This window comes from Meriones unguiculatus, chromosome 1 (assembly GCF_030254825.1).
Source record: "Meriones unguiculatus strain TT.TT164.6M chromosome 1, Bangor_MerUng_6.1, whole genome shotgun sequence".
Taxonomy (NCBI): domain Eukaryota; kingdom Metazoa; phylum Chordata; class Mammalia; order Rodentia; family Muridae; genus Meriones; species Meriones unguiculatus.
This window is the reverse complement of record NC_083349.1, coordinates 70,480,388-70,506,421: the sequence shown is the minus strand read 5'-3', so window position 1 is coordinate 70,506,421 and position 26,034 is coordinate 70,480,388. Positions and strand designations below refer to the sequence as shown.

At 48.6% G+C, this 26,034-nt stretch overlaps 1 protein-coding gene and 1 non-coding gene across 3 annotated transcripts in view; one reads left to right on the top strand and one right to left on the bottom strand.

The window, feature by feature from the left end:
• Habp2 (hyaluronan binding protein 2) overlaps nt 1-12,716 on the bottom strand; it is a 31,186-nt gene extending 18,470 nt beyond the window's left edge. For both annotated transcript variants that reach the window (XM_021630995.2, XM_021630996.2), the window contains exons 1-2: nt 12,271-12,716; nt 2,254-2,290 (exon numbers count right to left, since the gene is read on the bottom strand). In XM_021630995.2, coding sequence (XP_021486670.1) covers nt 2,254-2,290; nt 12,271-12,327 — 94 coding nt within the window. In that variant the 5' untranslated portion in view covers nt 12,328-12,716. The remainder of the gene's footprint in view (nt 1-2,253; nt 2,291-12,270) is intronic.
• Nucleotides 12,717-24,592: 11,876 nt separating this feature from the next.
• On the top strand, nt 24,593-24,721 carry LOC132651738 (small nucleolar RNA SNORA17). The gene has a single exon (XR_009589313.1). It is a non-coding gene; the product is annotated as a small nucleolar RNA SNORA17 (small nucleolar RNA).
• Nucleotides 24,722-26,034: the final 1,313 nt, after the last annotated feature.

Here is a 26,034-nt window from a genome sequence, read left to right as displayed (position 1 = left end):
GGACATTGTCCCAGGGCCAGCCTGCTTCCCTTCCTCCCCTAGTTCTTAGAAGCTCTCTGCAGACTTCTTGTGGAGATCAGCATCTCGGCAGCCTCAGTCTTACACTGTCCACTTCCCTCTGAACTGATTCCCAACAGTCTTTGTCTTAAATGCCTTGGAGACAGGGTGCTCACAGTGAGCCCATGAGCCCATGCAAGTTCTGGATATTCTAATGGTAGGAAATTCTTCCTGTCTGTAGGTCAGACAGACAGTCTGATACTACGCTTTGTCATCTGGAATCCCCTCTTTCCTTTGTTTTTTGATCATTGTGTAACTCCCCATGTCATCAACTCCCTGGAGACATTGTATTCAATGTTCTGGAACACAGCAGCAAAGTGGCTTGTGGTGAAGATGCTTCTTGAAAATTTTTTTTTCATTTTCATGTGTGTGTTTTACAGGTGTAACACGCATGTGTGTATGTGTGCATTTTTGCCCATCTGTGGGGAATGTATATATACATGTGGAGGATATGAGGGATCATCCAGAGTGACTCTTCCATTTTGCTCACCGAAGCGGTGTCTCTTCACCAAACCCAGAGGTCACTGCTGCAGACAGTCTCGCTGGCTGGCTTGTCCTAGGGATCCCTGTCTCCTCTGTCTTCCAAGGTGAGAATTCCAGAGGGCTGCCTTGCCCACCTAGCGTTTGAAAGGGCTCTGGTCCACTTCTCACGCTTCGAAGCAAGCAGTTTATCCATTCAGCTGTCTTCCTGGCCCATAAAGACATTTCTAGACACTTGGCACCGAGGTTCCCTCTATGCCCCTGTTTCTTTCTCTGTGGAACCCCTTAGCAACGAGTTACGTCTTACTGTCTTTCTGACCTCTCAAGTCCAAGAGTCCTTTGCTGACGTCTGAGCAGCATGTTCTCGAGGCTGGGAAATGATGGCCTTCCAGCCTTGGCCTTGACCTCTCTCTGAACTCCATGCATGCCTGGAGTTGGAACTGGAGCCTGCTGGGCAGTCGGGCTTTCCTGCCTTGCTCTGGAGAAAGATGCAGCGTCCCTTCCCTCTACAGTCCATGGTCACTATTCTGTTCTGTTCCCAAGCATTGGGACAAAGGTGTGGGTCACTGCCACAGTCTATGTGCCCATCCAGAACACTTTTCTGGAGAACAGTGATGGCAATCAGGATTTGGCTGGTGGGTACCATCTTTGCTCTGCCTGAGTTCTTGATGCAAGCTTGAATCACATCTGCCATCTCCATGCACAGGCTGCCTGCTCTGGTCTTCTGGGCATGACCAGCCTCATCCCTTACCTGTGGGGATACCTGCCTTCAGTCCCCTGGGTTGTGAGATGAGTTTCTACCCCAAACTCAGAGCTTGGCAAACAATGGTTTGCTGTTTGCCCCACTGTGGTATGAGCACTAGGCAGTGGAGACAAAGGGTTCAAGGTGACAGGGTGAGTGTCAGAGAGACAGAGAGCCTGTGAGAAATAGCCCTGTCCACTGGGTGTATCTGATACTACATGGCACAATCTGCTTTGATGCAATCATTTTGTGGGTTGTGGTTGTTTTTGTTTCGTTTTGTTGTTTTGCTTTTTTGTTTTGAGACAGGGTCTCTTGTAGTCTAGGCTGGCCTCAAACCCGTTATGTAGGTGAAGCCTGCCATGAACTTCTGATCCTCTCACGTCCATCTCCCCCATGTTGGGATTACAGGTGCACCCCACATGTCCAGTTTGAATGCTGTCTCAACATCGAGCCAATGCCAGACACGGTGTCTGTCTTAGGTCTACTTCTCAGTGCTGTGTGCCTTGCTGTTAACCCGAGACTTCCTGTGGGTTTTCCGGGCACAGTAAGCCCAGCTACAGTAGTGGAGGCAGTGGTCAGGGCGGGGGGGCATCCCTGGGGTAACGCACCCTGGTGCTGCCTGTCCAGTGTCTGTCTTGGCCTCCCTATGGGGAATGGGGTAAGTGGGGTGGCCCCTCGCTCAGTCACATCGTTTCTCTCCTCAGTCACTCATGGACAAGGAGCCAGTTACTTCCCTCATCTAGGCCTCAGTGTCTTTCTCTGTGAAATCAGAGTGTTTAGCCACAGTTGAGGTTTCTCCTTTAGGTGGCTGAGACCTGCAACTCAAGGCTGTGCGGGGTGTTATCCAGCTGCAGTGTTTCTGGACAGATCCTCAGAGGTTCCTGTGATGCCCTGGAACCAGCTGAGACGCAAGGTCCCTTCAGTGCTTCTATGCTGTGGCTCTTGGCTGGAAGCTAGGGTGAGGGCACACTCACCTGGGTCTGGGGGCGCAATGATGGGCGTCAGTGAGAACTGAAAAGCAAAACAACACAGTTAGTATCTGACGGAGCTGCTGGCACCTTCCCCAGATGACAGAAATCCCGACTTCCCAGCCACGGGCATGCTGGGAGTCTCGCTGAGGATGCTCCCTCTCCTGTGCACACATCTTGACCCTGCCACTCTGCAGACACGTGTCTCTCACACACCTGTTGGAACACAGCATCCCTGGGATCTGCCCCAATATCAACTTGTCAGTTGCTCCCTGACCATGAATGGTGTGGTTGTGTTCTGTTCCCATGACAACCCCATTCACAGAGGAAAATACTTTAGATTCATGCTCAGGCCTAAGTGATTCTTGGGGTGACTGCCCTGTAGATTGGGAATGGACAAATGCTTAAAACGCTCTGGAGGTTCCCAGTGTCCTTGGGATAAAATACAAACACCTGCCTTGATGCGCAGCCCTCTTCCCACGCTCCTCCCTTCCACTGCCCCTAGAGAGCAGTTGCCACAGCTGGCTGCACACAGGGCAAACCAGGCTCCTCCCGCCCCAAGTCTGCACGGATGCTTCCCTCTACCCGACACCCTTTTCATGCTCTTGCCAAGTCTCAGTACAGAGGCCCCGTCAGTACAGCGAGACCTCATCTCCAGTCATTTCTTCATGGTTGTGTGTGTGTACATAGATACACGCAAATGTATGTATGTCCATATATATGTGCATACGTATATGTGTATATATGTGTGCTATGTAGTGGAAGTACCTCTCAATACCACATGTGCACCAGTGTGCAGGTGGACACATGCGGAGGCATCTGTAGGCAGGGGCACACGTGTACTTGTGTGCACACACATGTGGAAGCCAAAGGCTTTTTTGTGTCATTCCTTAAAGGTCATTCTCTTTTTTTTTCTTTGACAGGGTCTCTGTGGGCTTGGAACTGGACAAGTGGGCTAGGATGGATGGCCAAAAGGTCCAGTGATCTTTCCCCTTCAGCTCCTCTAAGCTGGGATTCCAAGCACACACTACCACGCTCCACTTTTCACGTGGATGCTAGGGCTCAAGTGTAGATCCTTGTGATAGCTGCCCATGATAGCTCCCCGCTCAGGCTGTAGTTTTCTGCTGAACCATCACGGGAACTGGGCACATGCTGTGTTAGGCAGAGCGGAAAGAACAGGCCTAGATAAGGCATGGTGAGGACGCGGCATCAATAAACAGAAATGTAGCCTAAGGATGGAGCAGATCTCCACTCTACTGTCCAAACCACAGGACACCCTTCTGTATAACACCCTGCTTGATGCCACTGAAATGACAGCGCCCGAAGAGCAAGAAGACGGGGGCTAGCCTAGGTTAAGAGCAAGAAGACAGAGGGCTATCCTAGGCTAAGAAGTGGACAGGTCGGAGCAGTGTGTGACACTGGGTTAGGGCACTGTTGAGGTCACTGGGGAATTTAAATATAGATGCATTAGATAGGATCATGCTGTCACTGAGAGTGGATGGGGACATTTCGTTTCTGGGGGACAATGTCTTCAGAGTTGGGTTAGGGTGATGTCTGTCTCCTTGAAAATGACAAAGAAACAAACAAAACAGATGCTGGGGAGAATGAGAACAAGTCTGGGAGTGACAGAGACCAGGCTGGGAAGGAGACTCCTCTACTCTATGCTTCGCCTGTAAGTTTGATTAGTTAGATGAAGCCCAGGGAGAAAGGGGTAAAGGAAAGAAGGAAATAGTTTCTGCTCTCTGAGACTGCGCCTCTGTTTAATTACCCCATGGTGTCACAGCCTTATTTTATAGGGAATGAGACAGGGGCACATACTTCTCTGGAGGAGGGTAAGGGGGACAAAAGGGTATTCTTAGGCCCAGGAAATGGGGAGCATCTGAGAGAGGTAGCGAGGTGCTACAAGAAAGGCTGGGAGTCCCTGGAGGAGTGTTGTCTCCTTCAACCTCACTCTAAGAACAGCCAGGGCCTGCACCCCTGATCTGTTGCCAGCCCTGAGCAGTGGCAGGACAGGAGAGACAGTCTTGTGCCAGAGTTAATTAAGAGTCTCAAATCTTGGCCACACAGAGCCTAACGGATAGCAGCTGCTGTGCTGCCTGTGGCCAGCAGGTGGCACACATGTCCTTCCTAGGCATGGTTGCAGAGGGAATCTACACTAGAAATAGCAGAGGCTTCCCAGCAGGGCCCGCTGGGCCCTTTGGACAGCCCTCCACCCCTTGCAATGGCTGTGCACTCACATTAAGACCCTGTTTCTACTTACAGAGAGGCTGTGGTGCCAGATGGAGGCAGCCCCACACCTGGCTGGCATCCTTCTATCCCATAATCCTATTCTGCTTTTCCACAAACAGGGAATAATAGAAGAGCCCCTACTCCTGGGGCTTGAGAATCCAAAGATGAAAATTAGAGGAAGGAGTGGTGTGTGTGTGTTGGGGGTGGGTAGCCAAGGAGCAAATAAAAAAAATGGAGTTCTCTGTTGAACCACTAAGAGCTGACAGTGAGTCAGGGACTGGGACAAGCGTGTCCCATACATATTGTCTTTCTTAGTCTCCAAAGCACTCAATCATTCTGATACTATAATTATCAATTTACCTGAAAGTGTTAACAGAGACTTGGAATGTGAGCACTCACTTTCTGTCAGAGTTCTTGTTCCCAGCCACCGTGGCAGAGGGGCGAGGGGCCCCAGCACGCCCACATTGCAGTGGAAGGGTGGAGACTATCCTGGTTCGATGCTCTTGCTGTGGTAAATATTATGACCAAGGGCCGCGTGGGAGAAGAAAGGGCCCACTTGTCCTGCATGCTCCCTTTGCGGTCTCTCATTGCAGGAGCAGAGGCAGAAGCCATGGAAAGTGCTGCTTGCTGGCTTGCTCTCAGGCTCACGTTCAGTTACTACGCTTTCCTGGATCATCTGCCCAATGGTGGCACCATCATGGTAAGCCAGGCCTCCCACATCAATGACAATCCTCACAGATGACTTTAGTTTTGTCAAGCTGACAGAAAGTGACCAGCACAGAGAGACAGAATCACTCCTTGCTCTTGAAGAGGCACATTTGGAGAGAGGTGACAGTACCAAAGCCCCTGTTATTGGGATATTTTATTACAATTCTATCCAGAGGGGCTAGGCCCAGGAAGTGGCAGTGGGAGCCATGTGGCCACAGTGGAAGCTGGGGAGAGCATAAAAGGGCGTCTCAGTTAGTCCACTGTGGCGAACACATCTCAAGAAACACCCTTGTCAATTGGAAGGAGTGCAAACCACTGCCCAGCTCTCTCTCTGCTCCACTCCTGGTTCCAGTGGGATTTAAACCGCACGTCTTTCTTTAAGGGCTGAGCATGACTGCTCTCAAGAGGATCTATAGCCCTGGATTTAGAAACTCTACTCCAGCTCTAAATTCTGACGTCCTATTGACACACCTCCCTGCCCTCGGTTCGTCTGGAATTATGTGTCCAGCTCACAGGCCTGTCTTCATTTCTTGAGATCTGCTGTGCCGTTTCCCACTGTTGCATCGCCTCACGCTCCACCCACCAGTGACTGAGGTTCCAGCTCCTTGCATCCCAACACTTGTATTCATTACATTTACATCACTGTGGCCAACACCTGCCAAGAGATCTAAAGGAGGAAGGTTTGTCCTTGCTCACTGGGTCAGGGGGCACAGTCCATCAGGATGGCTGGTGTAGCAGTAACTCTGTGGTGACATGATCTTGCCACAAAGTTTGATTGTATCCCAGGAGGAGCAGAGAGTGGAGATACTAGGGCAGGAGTAGTGCTGAACTATGACCTTTGATGGCTGCCTCTAGTGGCCCATATCAATCAGCTAGAGCCCAAAATAGTATCACTGCCTGGGACCAAGGGCCCAAACTGAGCCTGCAGGCCTGGGTGCACTTCACATCCAAACCGCACCGTGTTGTTTTCCACTGGAAGGAACCATAGCTGCTGGGACTGTTGAGAAGCGCTGTCGCTCTCTTCTTTACTCTCAAGGAATCTCAGCTCATCCTGAATGGGCTAGCGCTGCCTCAGTTGGTAGGCTCAGCGTGGCTGTGACTTGATGCTTAGGTAAGGCAGGAAAGGCTCTTGTGGAGTGGGTGCCCCAGAGGAAGGTCCTTGTGAGTAGTCTGTGCAGATGGCTTCCTTCCTGGAGACGTGGGGGAAGCCCTCTACGGGGGACAGGGCTAGACTAGACTTCATTTACAAGTGAAGAAGCTGACACCAGGGAAGTGGCTTGTGGAAGACTTCCTATGGGGCACTTCAGCTCAGGTCCCCTAGTTTTAGGTACCCTCTGTTGCTGGCTCAGAGTGGCTCCAAGCGGTCCCCATGCTACCAGACCCAAAGTTGTCCCACTGGGCTCCCTGCCTAGCTCCCTGAGAATGGCTTCCTGTGACAGCAGCAGGCAGAGGTGGGCAGGGCTGGGGCAGGGAGGAGGGGAGCGTCTCTGGAGTCACTTCCCGCTAGTCACTAGTTCCCACACTACAGTGCAAAGCCACCCTGTGAGGAGCTGGGGCCTGCGGGATCCATGGGTGCAGCTGGGCCTGAGAGTGCATTTCAACCAGGGCCTGCTGGCTCTGACCTTTGCCCTTATTTTTGTTATTTCTCTCTCTCTCTCCCTGTGTGTGTGTGTGTGTGTGTGTGTGTGTGTGTGTGTGTGTGTATGTGTGTGTGTACATGAGTAGACATGTCTGCAGAAGCCAGAAGCTGATGTCAGATGTGGCTGAACCGCAGCCAATTCTCTCAGACCCAGGAAACTGGGGTTCATCTCTTTCCTGGGCAACTATGGATTGGCTCCTTGCCTCGGCTTCCTCAGTCCCTGGTTTATGGAAATGATTTTAGTCAGTAAAGTATTTGCTTAAAGACATGGATTCAGTTCCTAGGAACCCACACAGAAATTCAGGCATATTGTGTATGTATGGTGGAAACAGGTGGGTCCCTGGAGCTTGAAGGCAGACAGCTTAGCTGAGTAGGAGAGCCCCAGATTCAGAGAGACCCTGTCTCAAAAATAAGGTGGAAGCGAGGTGTGGTAGCACATTTTAATTCTGGTGTTTGGGAAGCAGAGGCAGGTAGACCTCTGATTTCTAGGCTAGCCTGGGCTACTTAGTGAGTTCCAGCTACCCAGGGCTACATAATGAGACCCTGTTTCAGAAAAGAAAAGAAAAAAAGATGGACCGTGACAGAAGGAGATATCCGACACCAGCTCCTGCCTTGACATGCGTGCATACTCATGTACATATGTGCATGGGAACACAGAGAGAGACGCACAAAAAAGTAATGAAAATAAGTAATTAAAGTAGAAACAAATAAATAATAATAATAATGATAAATAAATTAGGTAAAGGTGAGTTTATTTAATTCAAGTATTAAGACATCAGCTTAGGCTATAGTGGAATTCCTGAAGTGGATTCAGCCGTGACTGAAGTCTAATTACTTAGTTGCCTGGAAAGACTGATCGTTTTGAGACAGGAAGCGAAGCCTGAAAGGAAGCTGCCAGGGTGAACCCGCTTCCTCTCTTGGCGGAAGCCTCAGGGGAAGCAGGACTCAGTGGCCATACTCTAGCCTGACACCTCTGGTTCTACACCAAGCAGACCTGTAGTCTTTTGGTAGAGCCTGGTGTGACCACCCATGCCACCTTGGCTGCAAGCATAGAAACTGGCTTTGGGTAGATGAGTTTGAGTGCAGCTCGCTGGCCTGCCGTGGGTGCCATCTTGGACAGGCTGGCCTCATCTCTGTAGCTTGCTTCATTATCAGTGATATCAGTGATGGCCGCCTTACCTCATAGGCTTGTCAGGAAGTTCAAACCACAAGACATATGTGGTCAAAGTCAATAAATGGACAGGAGGACTGCCGAGACATCAGTGCCAACGAGTCTATTTTATTGCTCTTACTTTCCAATTGCTTGATGCCCAGTGTGGGAGGGGCAGGCCCAGGAGAGGCCTCCCAGCACAAGGTCTTCCAGGAACTCGTTTGTTGGGTCAGTCACAGGCATGTCACGTCAGTACCCCCCTCACTGTTTTTCCCCGGGATCTTTGCCAAACCCTAAGCCAAGAAACCTTGTTATGTTAATTATGAAGAGAAAGCATGTTTTATTTAAAATCCCGGCTGCTGAGTTTTCTGCCACGCTGTTTCTCTGTGACAGCAGAATTTCTTTTGCATTTAGGAAGCCCTAATGCATTGAGAATATAAATATATCTGTGCTTACATATACATGTGACTTCAGCGACCTGATTTCCCTAAATACCAGTGTACACTGCAAAGCTAATGAGTCAGACTCCTGCTTACAATCAAGTTTTTTATTTTTCCCTCCTTGAATTTATGCAATTCAATTTCTTCCTTTTTCCAGAAGTCTTTGCCTGGATTGGAGAAGAGAGGACCCCTGGACATAAGAGAGACAGTATTCTGGGGTGTTGGGGTTTCACAAAGGGGGACTCCCGAGTTCTTCCCTGGGGTTCATGTGAATCTGAGTGCTGAGACTGGGCACCTTCTTACTCCAAACTGGCATTAATACTTCACTATCTGTGGTTTGAGCAAAAACTATACAATGTCTTTCTCCCATCTCTCTGTCTCCACCTCTGTCTGTGTGTTTGTCCCCACATCTCCCTCCCTCCCTTTCTCCCTTCCTCTCTCCCTCCTTCTCCCTCTCTCTCTGCCAGTAAAATGATGAAGATATAGTTTGGTGAGCCTTCAGACCGCCCTTCACAGTCCTCACAGAGGTATGTGCTCACTGTTACCAGAATATGCAATTTTTATGAAACCTTGGAGATCTTATCTCCATTTGAGATGTTCTGCTTCTTAAATGCTGCCTGGCAACGAAGAGACAAAGAGAATGCTCTGTGGGCTGACCTTCTCCACGACAAGCAAAACCAGGCTGTGAGCAGAAGAATGTACTCCAAGCTCCCAATTTGCAATCTCCTGTCCACACGGTCATTTCTGTGGTTCAGTGTCTAGGGAGAGTCAAGTACTACAGAGAAGTAAACAAACAGGCATTTCAGCCCCCTTTTGTGCAGGACAGGAGAAACCACCATCTTGACTGAAGCAGGACAGTACTGACAAGCATTATTCTCTCATTCTGGAAGAGGTAAAATTTCATGGTGCTCAAGCCTAGGGCGCTCCCCAAACCCTCTCAGAATCAGTGCTGAAGGCAGTCCCTGGTCTGACTCTTGAGCGGTCTTTCTGTAAGGTGGGGGTCAGACAGACTCTGTCTCAGGCCTGGCACACGAGAGTCTGGTGACTCCTGTCCTGGAGAGCAGGAATACTGTCACACAGCTCTGCTGGGATGGACCCTCAGAATGATTTGAACAACAGGTATGCACAAACCAGTCTAGACCAGATGTGATGGCTTATGAGGAATGCCTGTAGTTCCCTGCCAGTGAGTTTCTAGGTAAAATCTCAGCAGAGGCCAGGGAGATGCTTACTAGGTAAAGGTGCTCCTTAGCAAGCCTGATGACATGAGCTCAATCCTCAGAACCCCCAGCAAGGAAGGAGATATCTGATCCCCACAGGATGTCCTTCAGTCCACACACACACGTTGAAGAAGATGATGATAAAATGCTTTGTAAAGGGCAGTCTCTGATGAAATGACCCTCTTGGGTGAGCGCTGATGCTAAGACCCTCTTCTTTCAGCTGCAGAGGCACATGGAACCATCACCGTCTACCCTGCAAATGACCTTTGCCCCTAGCAAGAACATGGCTCCTAATACCATACATACCAGGAGGTCTTGTGCTTAGGGACCCAGGCCTACCTTCTAGAGGTATAAACTAAGTCATTTCCCAGCTAAGGCACTTGGAGCCATGTTGTCTAGTTCCTTATGTGTAAAATGGCAGCAGTCACAGGATCTATGACTTGGGCCCCTTTTGGCAGCGAACCAGTCCATAGCAAACTTAAGGGTTAGCACTGACTCGATTGTGTGCTATCAGTTCATTAGTATTGTTGTATCATTGATACAGGATGTGGCTGAGTAGGCCAAGCTGGCCTGTGTAGCTCATAAGATAGCCAAGACTGACCTGGAATCCACAATCCTCCTGCCTCAACCTCCTGAGTGCTAAGAGACAACTGGTTGTTATTTTTAGCTATGTATGTGGAAAGGCCACTCAGTCCATCAGGCTATGTGGGTTTGTCCCCTGAAGCCTGAAACCCTCCCGAGTATCCAGCTTGGCTGCTTTGCCCTCGACACAGTGTACCAGCCCATGGAACACAGAAAGACTTCCCAGCCACCTGTTTGGCACATATGGGTAAGAAAAGTTTCGAAAGCTTCAAGGCCTCTCTTTGGGATTGACTACGCTCATTGCCCTCTTTTATCCACTATTGACTTACAGTTATACTGATAACCCTAAAAATTTCCTGGATCTGACAAAACACATGCTGTGGGGGAGGGTTAGGGGCTCCTTTTGTGATCAAACAGATGGTGTCAACTCTTCCTGCCTGCAAACCTAAATGCCTCCCACTGGTGTTTTCTCTCAGCCTCCGGTAACTGCCACTGCCTTTTGGTACACCTGTGAGATAGCTGCTCTTTCTTAGCCTCTTCTTGAAGTGCCCACCAAGAAATTACAAGACTGATAGCCATCGTAACTGCAGCCACCATACCCACCCACCTCATAATTCAGAAAAAAAATTTTTTTAAAGAACTCACTTGGCAACTGAATCTGGGACTGAGGAAGGTGTCTGAGTTAAGTTAGTGGAATGAAAGGAGAGGCAAAACCATTCTTACGAACATGCTAATGAGCAAAGCTATAGTTTAATTTCATTCCCTCAGGAAACACCCCAAAAGAGAAATACAACTCAAAAGTGCTTAAGAAGTTGCCAGGTATGAGTGGTATGAGTGGAGTACACCTTTAATCCTAGAACTCAGCAGGCAGATCTCTGAGTTTAAGTCTAGCCTGGTCTAAAAATTGAGTCCAGGACAGCCAGGACTACACAGAGAACCCCTGTCTTGAATAAAAAAAGTTTACAATGACTCTCATCTTCTTCCCACTCTCTTCTGTGTTTCTTCATCAAAAGGGCTATTACACTCATTCTGGATGTTGTCATGTTATCCATGAACAGAGCTGACAATAGATTTGGCTAGTAAAGAGTTTGTCTAGCACACACTATAAAGATCTTGGTTTTTATCAGCTGCACCACAAAGAAAAACAAAAGCAAAAAGAGCCCACATTTATTGGAAGCCATACACACACAACCTTTTGTCTCCATGACCTTTACCAAATGAGCAGTTGGTTGTTGGTGATTCCTTGGAGGCTCGAGAAAGATTATTATGGCTCTATATTCCAAAGTTATGCTGAAACAAAATCAAGACTGCTACTGGATCCAAGGCTCAGCACTCAAGCCTCAGTCCATAGCTAGTATGGAGACCCCATTGACAGCTTCGCCTCAAAGATGCACAGACTGGCAGCATCCCCAAAGGTCTCAGGTCCCTGGTCAAAGCTTTCTATAGCAGTTCCCTTTCTGGCTCACTACAAACTCCCTCAGGCCTTGGCTCTCTTCCCTGCAATATTGACTGAAAAAGAAGAACAAGTACCAAGCACAGGGCCTCTCCTCAGATCTAAGGCAGCCAAGTAAATCTTTTGCTGAGCCACCAGGGTATGCCCCTGAGGCCCAGAGCTGGGGGGGGGGGGGGCGGTAGTCCTTTTCTTAGTCTCAGCCCAATGGCTGGGTAATCTGACATGTATGCTATAGTTGGGCCTTGGGCCTCATCTATTTTTCTAGAAACAGAGTGTGTAGCTTTCCACAACTCCTCAAAGGATTCTGTGGGGTGCATGCCAGATTTTATCCATACTTTAGAGTTCTGTGTGCCCTAGCCACCTCTGCTGGAATGAACCCACCAAGACTCTGTTGTGAGAGGCTCATGCCCTCCACATGCCACTGCAAGACTGACTGCTCAGCAGTCTGTGGTATAGTCTGGAAGCTCTTGTAGCCAGGACACACTCAACTCAGCAACAACCAGCCTTTCCCAGTTTCAGCTTTTCCTTGCTTCTAACCCAGATGGTTTGATTTTTTTGTTAAAACCCTCCAAGTCTCTCAACTATAGAAATGTGAAGTTACTTACCCCAATGGATGACTTCCCCACCAGGGCAATTAGCAGCAGAACATGGAGCTTCAGCATCCTGACAAACGTCCTTGCAGTTGAAGGCCTCTGCGTTGATTTTGCCTACAATTTCTGTTCTTGTCTGTGCCTTTGGGGATGGGGGCAGGGATGTCAGTCTCTGAGGATTCCGGAACAAATGAAGAGGATGCAAATTATTAACTAGGCATCAAATACTGTTTAATGTTTTGCAAACCAACTATCTTGATTAAACAAATGGTAACTTGGGGGTTGGGCAGAGTCAAGGGGTGCCTTGTCTTCTGTGGAAAAAAAGTCTCCAAAGATAGTGGCTAAAATAAAGAACGCCATGGCTTGTGGGTGCAGTAGGCGATGGGGTGTTCAGCACTGTGGGTCTGATGGGTGACTGAGGTCTTAGCCATGGGACAAAGAGCTCCAGATCAGGCAAGAACCTCTGCCACTTCTGAGATTACTGATAGGTTTCTGATCTTCTAATCTCAACCAGAACTAAGGCATGGCTGGGCCCTAATAACATCACACTTTATATTCATGAAAGCTAAATTAAAGAATGCCAAACTGCTATTGACAAACATTGATTCTGGGCCCTTTGAAGTACTGCCCATAGCAGCTTGTTGGCTTCAAAAGTTTTCTTTTAAACATCGTTACATAAGGCTTTTTCTTTTTAATTATACCCCTTTTGTTGGAGACTTGCTTTGATCAGGGGGAGGAAAAACAACCATGGTGCACATTTTGGGGACAGTTGTTCCCCATGCTCCTTACACAGCAGCACAGGTTGCAGGTAGGACTCCAGAGAGCGGCCGTTACCTGGGAAGGGTAGTTTCTTGTAGACTCAGCTGATCTCAACAATAGCGGTGATCCCACCTGTCCACAGCGATCGACGCACAGGCTCCAGGAATCCTCCAGCCTGATTCTTCAACGCAGGCTTGAAACTGTGCCAAATGATCCGTGAGCTGATGCCCACCTCAGCTATCCCACGGGGCACATGCTCGCTCAGACAGCAGCTGCTGCTCCCTCGGGAAGCCAGTTACTCACCACGGTGGACCCTGCAAGCCCCATCCAGAAGCCTGAAGTCCAAGCTACTCATTAAGTGGGGTTTACTCTGCAGACTTTTCCCAAGCCCATCATGAGGTACCTGAATTACTATCTCATCAGCGTTTGCTCCCTTTCTGCCTCCTTAGACAGAATGCTCATGAGGCTGGGCATTCTGCCAGATGACCAGTGAGGCCCCAAGATAGTTGGACAGGGACATGAACAGGTGGACAATCGCCTCAATGAAGCAGCAGCTGGGTGTTTTCATATCAAGATGTCTTAGACAGTAGAGGCAGCTCCATGTGCAAACCAAACTGGGTGTGAAAAAGCAGCATTTTTTGAACTGTCAGCTCAACCCTGCTTGTTTATGAACACAGAAATAGCCTTAAAATACTTATAAAGGTTTACTGGGAGCTGGTACTGGTGATCCAAGAATGAAGGAGGTGGCCATCCATTTCACTCTTTGTGCATGTGGATGCGTGCACGTACGCACACAGGCACGTTTGTAGGTCGGAAGAAAATATCTGGTGTCTTCCTTTAGAACTCTTGACGCTGTTTTCTGAGAAAGAGTCTCATTAAACCCAAACTCACCATTTCAGCCAGACAGGCTGGCCAGCAAGCGTGTGGGATCCTCCCACATCATCTCTCCACGCTGAGGTTTCAGGAGTGTGCCACTGTGCCTGGCTGTGCGTGTGGGTGCTGGGGACACACATTCAGGACACTTCACCTCCTGAGCCACACACCCAGCCCCCAGGCTTCATTCTTAAGGGGCAGGAGGAGGTTGAAAAAGTAAATTAATTAACTTCAGTTGGTGTTAAGCATAAAAGATGGAGAACTAAGTGATGGCCTGGCACGGCAAAGACAGAAGGTTTGGGGAGACAGCAAGGTGAGTGTGGCAGTTCATTGGGTCACTGGGGTGCTCTGGGGAAATTGGTGGTGGTCAGAGGCTGCAGGAGACACCGCCAGCATTCCGGCCGTGAAGCTGGAGCATCTGCAGACAGCGAGGGATAAAGCTCTGACACCCTGGGACTGGCATCTCAGTGTTCTCTCCTGACTCATGTACCAGTGAATCTCACTTGGTAGAGAAATGCCCAGGAAACAGAAGCTTCTCTTCCTGTGTCAAAGGAAGTTGCCAGGACAGGTTTGCTTTTCATCTTTGTAATCTCTATCAGGCAATCTTTCCTTTTTTAGTTTTTGTTTCTTTTTAAGGAGCAGTTTTTCACTTTTTGTAATAACCACAGGCCTCCAACACACTGTCTCTTATTTCCCCAAAGTTTTGTTATCATGATAATGTGAATTGAATACATTTCTACACTACTCTTTCTAGAGAGAATTCTTCCAGAGACACTCAATCCCTCTAGTTCCCTAGGCTGATGGTGTGACCTGCACTGAGCTGAGGAGTTGAAGCTGTGCGGCCTGAGAGCTCTTAGTGCTTTGTGGCAAAGTCTCGGGTGTCACTGTTAGTCTGTGTCCCGGGGACGCTGAGAGCCAGGTTCTCACATGCTGGATTACGCCCCTCTGAATGGAGCCCTGTCCTGTGCAACAACCTTGGGGAAGCTGGCTTCCAGTGAGCTGCTCCTTCTGCCCCCAGGAAAGTCGCCCTTGCAGAGTCCTGGCTAGCAGGTCCTTTCTGATGTGCCGGGGGCCCTGTTAACCGAAGCCACATGTGACTGAGTGGATATGACTCACGTTGCGTTCTCCTCAAGGCCACAGCCTCCTTCCCACTGAACCTTCAATGTGACCAGACCTTGTTGTAGTCCAGCCCCTCGGCCACACCTACCATGTAACTTGGGGCCAATCATCTGCTTTCTCAGAGCTTCAGTTTTTTTCCCCCACTTGTAAAATCGAAATGCAGTTCCCCTTCCAAGGTATTACTGAGAGGTGTTCGGGGGAGTGCAGGGCCAAGGACAGCTGCCTAGTGAAGGGGGGGGGGACTGGCAGGGTGGGGGCTGCAGACCATGCTGGCTGTGGCATCAAGACTTCCCGTGGGATGGCCACCTTTGGAAGAAGGCCTCCATTCTTAACTGGCAACTTTTCTGAGCCATCCATCGAGCATAACTATTTCAGGTTGTTTCTGGCCGCAGTTTCTGCAGTGACTTCTCAGTCCCTCCAGAGTCAGCAGTGCATCCAGGTTGATGCCAAGAAGGTAATTATGTTAGGTGCAACTGCGCAAACAATAGGGCCACAGCTTTCCCAGGGCTGGTGCAGGAGAACGAGGCTCACAGACAATGCACAGTGCCCTGGACAGGAAGGGACAGGCCCTGGACTGCTGTAACAAGCCCTTCTTCAAAAAGCTAACCCAGAAGGCATTTACCTTTATTTCTTAGGGCCACAACCTTGTAGGGTGAAAGACAAAAACTCACTCAGCCATTCACCCTGTAAGCATTTGCTAAGCACCCTTCCAGGAAGCCTCACCTGGGAAGCTCAGGGGATACTAACTTTTCTCCACTCAGGGACCCTAGCCAGTTGGCGTTTTCAGATTTGTTACCTTCTGTTCTCTGGCCTGGAAGACGCTGGGTATGACCAGAGCATGAGAAGACATCAGCATTTATCGCACAGCTTTACAGGGACATTTCCAAGCTTATGGAAGTCTTTCTCACTCCCATCCAAGGGAGTGAGAAAACACCTCATTTTTCAGTTAAGTGAGGCCCAGAGAGGCTAAGCAGTTTGCTGAAGGTCACATCGCTTGAGACAAAACCAGGATTCCAAGCCTTCAGGTTTCCAGGCAAATCTTCTTCTGGCACCCACAGACTCTTGGGTGTTGGGGTGTTTTCCCCAGGAGCACTTAGGCAAAGGTACCTGCTTTCCATTCAGTGCCGAGCTTTCCCTCTGACTGTTGCTTATTGGGGTGGCCAGTCCCCAGAGTCCTTGTGGCAGTAGCATCACTGTGGCCTTAGGTTGGGTATCCTGGGAGACAGAGCTGCTGAGATTTGGGTGCAGAGGTTTGTTGGGTGATACTTTAAGACTCTCACGCACTGGGGAAGAGTTGGGTTGCAACAGTCACAGTAGAGGTTTGTTCTCTGGAAAGTTGTGGAGCTAAGATACTCCTCAGAAACATCCTACTGTGAACTGAGGAGTCAGGGCCTCTGTCCTGAGCTGCTTCCCCATTGGCTCTGAGCTAACCCATGGAAGGACTGAGACCACAGGTCACTTCCTAGTGGTACTTCTCAGTGAGGAACCCAGCTGAGTCCTGGGCACCCATCCTCTGGTGGCTGGAGGACAGGGTGTCTCAATGTTGAAGAAGGATCTGGTGCTACCATGTAACAGCCTCTCAAACTAGGATCTGGACATCGCTTCTGCGTCTCTTAGGACAGGTGCCTGGGTGGGGAAATCCAAATGTCTCATTTGGTGTCATGGCTGCTCCTATGTCAGCTTGACACACAAACTAGAGTTATCTGAATGGAGGGAACCCTAAGTGAGAAAATACCTCTGTAAGATTCAGCTATAAGAAATTTTCTTAATGAGTGACTGATGAGGGAAGTCAGCCCTTTGTGGGTGGTTTCACCCCTAGACTGATGGTTTGGGTACTATAACAAAGCAGGCTGGCTCCCCCCTCAGGGGCAGGTGATCAAAGAGTTTTATGTATAGTTGCAACTATGGTCTATTTAGATTCTTTGACATGCAGATACTCAGTTTGATCAGCGCCATGTGGTGAAGAAGATGCTTTTGTTGTTGTTGATTGTATATCTTTAGCTTCTTTACCAAAAATCAAGTGGGCATAGGTGAATGGATTTATGTCTGAATCTTCATTTTCATTCCATTGATCAGTGTGTCTGTTCTTTTACCAGTGCTATGCTCTTTGTATTTCTGTAGCTTGGAAGTAGAATTTGAAGTTGAAGAAAGAAAGAAAGAAAGAAAGAAAGAAAGAAAGAAAGAAAGAAAGAAAGAAAGAAAGAAAGAAAGAGGGCTGGGCAAGCCATGGGGAGCAATCCAGAGAGCAGCACTTCCCTGTGGCCTCTGCATCAGCTCCTGTCTCCACGTTCCAGCCCTGTTTGAATTCCTGTCCTGGCTTCCTTCCATGAAAGACTACGGTGTGGATACTGGCCAAATAAACCCTGTTTATAAATAACACCCTGTTTTTGGCCAGGGTGTTTCATCACAGCAACAGAAGCACTAAGATAGAAGTTGGAAACAGGGCAGTGAGGTGTTGCTATGACAAACCTGACCATGTTTGGGGGAGGACTGTGGAAGGCTTTGGAACTTTGAGCTGGAAAAACCATTCATGTTGAGGGCTCAGTGTGATGTTTTGTGAGAGTTTGGAAGTTAAGAATGCTGAGAGCAGTGCAGAAGATGGAAGCCTGGCTTGTGAAGTTTTAGAGGGATGTTTGAAGATTTTTTTCAGAACTGTTTGCTATTTTGAATTAAAGTTCTGTCATTCTGGTCAGCTGGGGCTGAAGAGTGAGCCTTAATTAACAAGAGACCAGCACCACTGAAGTGAAACCTTTGCGTTACTGGGATAATTGATGCTGGTTAGCTGGAGCTAAGACATTAGCAGTGATTGAGAATAGAGCAGCACCACTGAGGTGAAGTCTCCTGGGGAGTGTCTGCTCGGGGTCGGCACACACAAGCTGTGATTCAGAAGTGGCTGAGGTTGTACCTTGCATTGGTAGCCAAACTTAGTAGCGTAAGAGCCACCCAGCTGGTACCAGTTTTGAAGAGGTCAAGCAGAGCAGCTGAGGCTTGGCACTGTCAGGCCAGGAGAGGCTGTTGGTGAAGGCCCAGGGCTGAAGGGGTCACACAGAGAAGTTGAGGTTTGGTACCACGAAGAGAGCCTATGAGAGGCTGTTGATGAAAGTGTAACCAGTTTCCACAGAAGACTCCAGCACTTTGGAGATGCCCGTACCCCTGGGCTGACCACCAAGGACAGCAGCAGGGAGCGGAGCCAGCTGGAGCCTGAAAGACAAGCTGTGTGTGCTGCAGAGGGCAGAGCTGGAGATGTGACTCAAGCTCCTCGGAGGAGCCAGAAGATCGTGAGTGGATCCCAGGCAACGAGACACTGAGTTATTTGTACTGTTAGAGTTTAGTTTTGCTTGCTTTAGATTGTGACTGTGCCCTGGTTCTTCCATTTTGAAGAAGGTATTTAATTTAATTTTGATTTCTATAAGAATCCCACAGCTGAAAGACTTTGAACTTTTAAGAGGTACTTTAAATTTTTGGAGAGATTGGTTATTTTAAAGATACTGAAATTTTAATGTTTGAATTTGTAAAGAACGTGGGACTTTTAAAGTTATTTGTAATGTGAGATCCTGGGGATGAATAAGAAAGGAAAGGCGTGGCTTAAGAGTGTGCGTTTGTGTGTCAAACTGACAAGGGGCCAGTTGTGCTGGCTACTCTCGCCTCAACATACAAACTAGAGTGATCTGAAAAGATGAAACCTAATTTGAGAAATGCCTCTATAAGAGCCAGCCGTAAGGCATTTTCCTGATTAGTTTACTGATGGAGGGCCCAGCTGTTGGGGGTGGTTTCATCCCTGGCCTGGTCTCCTGGGTTCTGTAAGAAAGAAGGTTGAGCAGGCCATGTTAGCAAGCCTGTAAACAACACCTTCCATGGCCTCTGTGCCAACTCCTGCATCCAGATTCCTGCCCTGTTTGAGTTCCTGTCTGTTAGGCCCAGCATGAGCCTAATTTTGAAAAGGTCTGAAGAGAACCCAGGAGACTAATCATTGATACAAAATCCCAAGAGGTTTATTTTTACCATTGCGCAATGGGGTCACCCCTGCTGGTCAGCAAGGAGTGGCACTGGGAGACAAAGCCTTTGGGTTTTTAAAGGACAAGACGCAGGAATTTTTGGGGTTGCAGTTTTGGCAATTCATGATTGGATGAAGTATTTAACTTTTAAAATAATTGGTTGGTTCTGGGCACCCTGTCGTAAATATCTGGGGAATAGCTGATCTTCAAGTCAGTTGGAATTTCCTACCATATGAGATATAGCTGCAGTTAATGGTGGGAGAGTGATTAACTCATCCCGTGTCTGTTCTGAGGCGTGGGGGCTACAGGCTTTGGTCAAAGGTCAGGAGCTATTTAGGAGAAGGATTGGGGCCATTTGGCTCAGTTTCCAAACAAAGTGTATCTCACAGGTGCCGGCCGGTGATTTTCTCTCCACTTAGTAGAGACCTCTGCTTGTTCTCTTCCTTATCTCTCACAGATGGCTAATGTCAGGAACTTTTGCATTCCTCTGTTCTCTGGAGAAGCACTAAGAGGCTTTAATAAACATGGGCCTAAAACTTGAAAATATAAGTTATAAGGCAATTAAAAGAAACATAGGTTACAAAGTTAGTCTGATTCTTTCACTGTCCTTGATGTCTTCAATGATGATCTGCAATGTGTATGTGTAAGCCAAATAAATCCTTTCTTCCCCAACCTGTTTTTGATCATGGTTTTCCATCACAGCAATAGAAACCCTAACTAAGATAGTTGGGTTTTTAAATAAACGTCCCCAGTCTCTGTATGGTCTAATCAGAGATGGCAGACGTCACAGGCATGGTCAGTTCCATTCATGGGCAGACGACAGGTGTTCAGTGCGTTAATCAATATCGAAGAGAAAGCCAGAATGCTGCTGTGGGAATACTTGATCAGTGGTGCTCTGACGATGGCTGAGCTCCTGACGGAGAAGAATTCACGTGATCATCCATCATGGTTTACACCATACAAAAGCAAGGTTTATAGGGAGAAGCGGTTCTCTGCCCCCATGAACAATTACTGGTTAATTTTTAGATCTTTGGTAGGTACAAATCTGAGTTAGATGCACACAATGGAAAACTCCCCCAAACCCTGAATTCCTGGTGGTGCTTCCGTCTGGCCATAGGAAGTAGGTTCTGCTATGGGCTGAACCAGGAGTCTAGATGGACCCGTGACAGCTGTTCTCTTCTCAAAGGAAAGTTTGAATTCCCAGCACGTAACGGGTGCTCGGGCAGTGCAGCTAGAGGATGGGAGGAGGGCCTTGCCTCTTCCAAGCTCGTCATTTTCAGGAGTAGTGCCAGCACACATGTGGCCTTTAAGGTTGAAAATGTGTAAATCACTGAGGATCTTTCTCTTTCCTTTCCTCCCAAATGCAAGTCATAGGCATGTTTCTACCTCTAGAAAGCTCCAGACCCCAGCCCAATCCTCCCTGCTAACACGTTTGTCCTAGTAAGCACCACCTACTGGTGCCTCCGTGTAGTACCCTGTTTTCACTCCCATTTGCTGCTGAATTCTTTCCAGCCAATAAAAGCCCAATGGTACTATGTCATAGCCCCACACCAAACTCTCCAGTATCTTCCTTCTGACCTGTGTATAAGCCCTGCATTCTACCAAGGCCCTGCTTGATCTGGCCTCTTCCCACTTCACCAGCCTCACTTTGTGCCTTGGCACCGAACTGTTCTCTTTGTTGAATTGATATCTTCCCACTTAGGACTTACTTGCTATAAACCAACCAATGATAAAGATTTGTTGGGTAGATAGATGAGGGCTGGAAGATAAATAGATGGATTGGTGATTAGAGAAATGGTTGGATGATGAATGGATGGGTGATGGATAAATAAAGGATTTATAGACAGGTGGAAGAACAGAGGGATGAAGTAACAGAAGGATAGGTGGGTGGAAAGATGACAGGGGTAAACGGATGGATGAGTGGGGTAATGGGTGAATGACTGGGGCTTGTGGCTGGCTGCATAAATGAATGGCTATGGGTGTGTAGGTAAATATATAAATGGATATATCTAGGGATGGATGCATGAATGAAGGGATGGAGAAATGAATGCTTGTACACGGGCTAGATAAATATGTGGACAGAAGATGATGAGTAGCCATGTTTGACCAGAAGATGGAAGCGGTCTCTTGGCCAAAGTTCATGGCCAACTATGAGCACCAAGCTGTGGGGTGCTCCCCTTCACTGGTAGTGAAGAAGTCACTGGTGGTTCTGGCTTCTGTGCCATGAGCTTTGGAGAGACATGGGAGCCCCTGGCACAACCCAGCCCAGTCTGAAGCACACACTGTAGCTCCCTCCCCATGGCTCATCTGCCCATTTGTACTTGTGCCTCTTCTTTAATCTTTCACTGGTACTTCAACTTCCCTCTCGCATTTTAAATTTCCTCTGTTCAGGTGGTTGTCTAAGGCAGGGTGCGTGTTTCCCCCCTGATCACTCTCATCCCATCAATCAGTTCTGTGGAACACACAGTCTACCTCCTTGGATCTGCAGCTCACAGAGAGCCATCACCCCGCCTGTCTGATGCTTCTTGTTCTTGGCGCATTTTGATTTATTAAACATTTTTTCAGTAAAATTCTGCATACGTTTAGCACATCGAAAGCCTTCTCCCTCCCACAAAATAGAAAACATGAAAGAAGGAGGCATCTAGAGATTTGGGTGTCTAGACTTCCTGGTTTCTGAATACAGTGCACTTTCAATATTTTCAAAGCCTCTTCACTTTGAAGCAGGAGACCTCTCTAAAATGAATTTCTAGATACTTCCTGGCATTGCTGGCTTCTCAAAGTACAGATGTATGCTGGCTCTGTGTTGCACGAACAACAGCCTGGGTTGGCATCAGACAGCCAAGAGAAAGCCATTGACTTGTGGAGTTATTTTGGGAAAGTTGCTTAACCTTTCTGAGTCTGTATAAGACTTCAATAAGTTTTATGCTTAAATGAGCAAGATATTTGAAAAATTGTCCAAAACACAACACATAGTTTGTACTACTTTTCTTTCAATTCTTTTTCTACCTTAAATTTTCCTTTCTGGGACTGGGACTGAACCCCAGACCTCATCTCTTCTAGGTAAGAGCTCTATCCCTGAGCTCTATCCCTATCTCTCTTTTTATCTTTTGTTTTGAGACAAATGTCTCACCACATTGCCCAGGCTGACCTTTAATCCCTTGGCAGCCTTGGCTTTGCGCTCCTGATCCTCCTGACTCAGCTTCCCAAGAGATTACATGTGTACCACCATGCCTGGCTTGTCTGTAATATCCCAGGGAAAGTGTGCATTGTTCTCCAAGTGGGCACAACAGCCAATGGAAACTTTACAAAACCAAGGCATCGAGGAGACAGCAACAGGTGCTCAGACAGATGCTGTCCAGCTGTGTAACGCCTCTCACCAACACACAGTCCTGCACTCATTTAAGAAGTCACTGTGCACTGGGCACCATGCATTCTAAGGTACACTGGAGACCATCTCTGTGGAAAATCTAACAAGATACTCGTGAAACTGGGACCTTGTCAAAGTACCTGGCAACCAGAGAGGAAGGCATGTGGGAAGAATGGTGAGAGTACATGGTTATCATCCAACATGGCAGGACATGAGTCCTCATGCTCACCATGCACGCCAGCCACAGACCTTATACAAAGTAACAGCAATTTTCATCTGGGTGATTATCATCATCGATGTGTGTGTGTGTAGCATAGGCTTTGAGTGTGTACGTGGAGATAAGACTGGTCTCACTCACGGCCCTTGTATTTGAATTTTGGTGTACTCGTCTGCGACATGGGCACTATTAGGATATACCTTACGTGGGTTAGGATGGGCAAACTGTGAAGTAGCCCCCCCTCCAGTGTGTACAGCAGGATCTTCCACTGTTACCATCTCTGGGTGCAGCACCAAGCCAGCCAGGAAAAAGAGGGGGATTTATCCAACGTTACTGTTTCAGGTCGCACCAAGAGCCCAGTCAGTCAGAATGGAGATTGTTCAAAAGACACTTCAATAAATGAACAATACCAAAGGCAGACAATTAAGTACTGAACAGACACTTCTGGCCAGTCTGTACAAAATTAAAGCTGTGGGAAGAAGGCTGGCTGCCTACTGCCTTGAATGTTCAGGCCTACACAGCCAGGGGCAGCTCACCAGTGACTGAGCTGTGCTCCCAAAGTGACTTTTCCCTCAATGTAACATGAAAATGCCTGAACAGTCAGCCTGAGGATTGACAGGAACCTCTCCCTGGGTAGCTTCATGTCTCTGTGCGTGCTGCAGAACTGCTCTGTGGGCAAAGCCACTCACCCTGTATAAGAGTGAGCAGGGCAGAGACGTAGCTCCCAATGCCTTTTGCCAAGAGAGGCCCTCGTCATTAAAGAAACTGGCAGCTGCTGACCTCATAGTTGGCTCAGGTCTGTCTATAGCCTCTAAAAGATCTGGCGCTGTGCTTGGGAAGTGGTATGGCCCCAGTCCTTCAGCTATCACTGCCCTATGTATGGAGCAGACAAATAGGCTCCTGAATCTGAGAAGACAGGACAATGTGAGTCTGGATGAAACTTGGTTTATGAATTGGATTGGGATTAATTTTCTTGAAGCATCTCTCTACCCTGCAGCAAATGAGTGACTTTCTTGGGCCTCACGAATCCTAAGCTGTAAACTGCAGTTCATTTGGCCCATTGAGACACCGCTGTTACTTGGGGCTGGCATGGCTGGGAGTGCCCTGTCAGAGCATACGGTCAGTTCTCTCCTTGTTTCTCTGAGCAGCTAGTTCATAGACTGCTGCATGTTGATCATGGGGCGTAACTGTGCTCTGTGCCCTGCAGCTCCTCTGCCACTGACATCCCTGCTTGTCCACTTGCCTGGCAATGGGCAGTTTTGTGTTTTGAGGAGCTCTGTGTCTCTGGTTATGTTGCCCTCTGACTTGCTGACTGAGAGGCATGAAGAGGGGGTGAAAGGGGTGTGAAGCCGTCTGTTTGTACACCTGTCCAGTGGCTACCATCTCAGTCTCCCCAGCTCCAGGCCTGTGGCTGAGGCCTACCACACCTGTGCCTGGCCCCATGCAGCCAGCAGCTTTTCAGCCCCGAGGCTTCCACTGTGATGGACAATCCCTTTCCCCGGTGTGTCATTGATGCCCGGGGCTCATCAGTGTTGCCACACTGCCTACAGGACAAAGTTCAGATGGGTTAATGTGACACGGGGCCCTGCTGATCTGTTCCCGGTAGCGTGTGCTCTCTCCTCTGCCCTCCCAGCCCGACCTCTCCCAGCCATCTCCACTCTCGTCTTCTAGCGTCTTTGTTTCTCAGGGCTCGCTGCTGAGGGAGGTCCTCTCGCTTTCTGGGCTGGGAGAGTCCCGACATATTCTAAAACCTAAGCTCAAAGGTCCTATTTTCCCCGAGATTCATAGCTAGCTCTCCACCTACAGATGGGCCCCGTGGCATCTTGCCTTGCTGTGGCCTTAGGCCTCTGGTGTGTCACTTGTGGGGAACCTTTTGGGCCTAACACTGGTTAGTTTGTGCACGGTATTGTCTGCTAAAGTTATAAGCATTGAGGCATCACTTTAAGGATAGAAGGGGAGAAGGAAGGAGAAAGAGAAACAGCAAGGCAAGCTTAGAAACAGGGAACCTGTGCCCCAGAGGTGTTGTAGGTGTGGCTGCTGTGCCACATGTGAGTCAGTAGGAGGCACAGAGGAGAGGCTCTGCTTACCCTCAGGGTTTTGACTTATGAACGTCTGAATGATTGGTAGCCTAACAGTCCCTTAAAAAGGGGAGCCTGAGACAGCCACCAGTCCAGCATAGGCAGGCCCAGACTGGCTCCTAGGATAGGGAGCAAGCCAGAGACTGGAAGAACCACCCCCTCTCACCTGGCCCTGTGGGCCCTAGGTGGGAGTGAGCCTGAGACAGAGGACCCTTGCAAGGGGCTACTTGGGTAGGCCCAGGTGAAGAGAGAGCTTGAGAGGACCACCATATCAGCACCATGGGGCAAGATCTGGAGCTAGCCTGACATGACCACCAGTGGACAGCAGAGTAAAGCTGACCCTGGTTGCAAGGTTTAAGGGTTAGCTGGCTGAGCAGCTGGGATACCTCTCAGGTCCAGATCAAGGCTTTGAATTGGCCCACCCCAACAGAAGGGGCCAGTCCTATGACTACAGGATATCCAGGAGGAGTCCCCATGAGGTTCCAGTATTGATAGAGTAGCAGAAGCCAGAGGCCTGGGACGCCACCAACCAATCATTGCAGTGAGCCTTTGCAAACAAAGAAACATGGACAAAAGGGTATACTGTAGACACACTGTGACACACCACAGCTTCCAGAGAGAAGTTTGCATGTGTGTGTTAGGGGGAGGGTTGCGAGGGTGGAGGGCAGGTATGAGGGGAGGAGGAAATGAGGAGGATTGGGGTATGTAATGTGAACTTCACAAAGGACCAATAAAAAGGTTAAAAGAAAAGAAAAAAGACTCCTTGGGCCATTTCATGAAAGGAAGGAAGGAAGGAAGGAAGGAAGGAAGGAAGGAAGGAAGGAAGGAAGGAAGAAAAGAAAGGAAGGAAGAAAAAAAAAGAAAGAAATAGAAAAAGAGAGGAAAAGAGAGAAAGAGAAAGAAAAGGAAGAAGGAACAGCAGCTTGTGGAGATGGCAGGCCCCCAAATTCTGAGTTTATTCAGATGTTGATCTTTAGAGTTCAGTCAACAGGAACATCACCAGCAACTAAAAATTAAGGGACACACCAGCAGAAGGGTCTGTGAAAACCAGTTCTCTTTTGCAGGGTTCCCCTGCGTAGCTTAGGCTGATGTCGTTCAAGCTGGCCTCAAGCTGGAGGGTCCGCTGCCCTAGCCTCCTCAGTGCCAGGACTAAAGGTGTATGCCACCATACCTGAGTCTTAAAACACAGAGAGGCCTCCCTGCATTCCCACTGCCCATGGTCCTTGGGGCACGTACCCAGCCTGACCCTCCTCCCTGGCTCCATTCAGATCACTGTCAGTAGCTTATCCTGAGGATTGCTGGGGTTCCCAGGCAGGAACACTGGAGCCACGGTGATCAGGGCTCGGATCATGGGGGCCCTGTTTGCTAGTT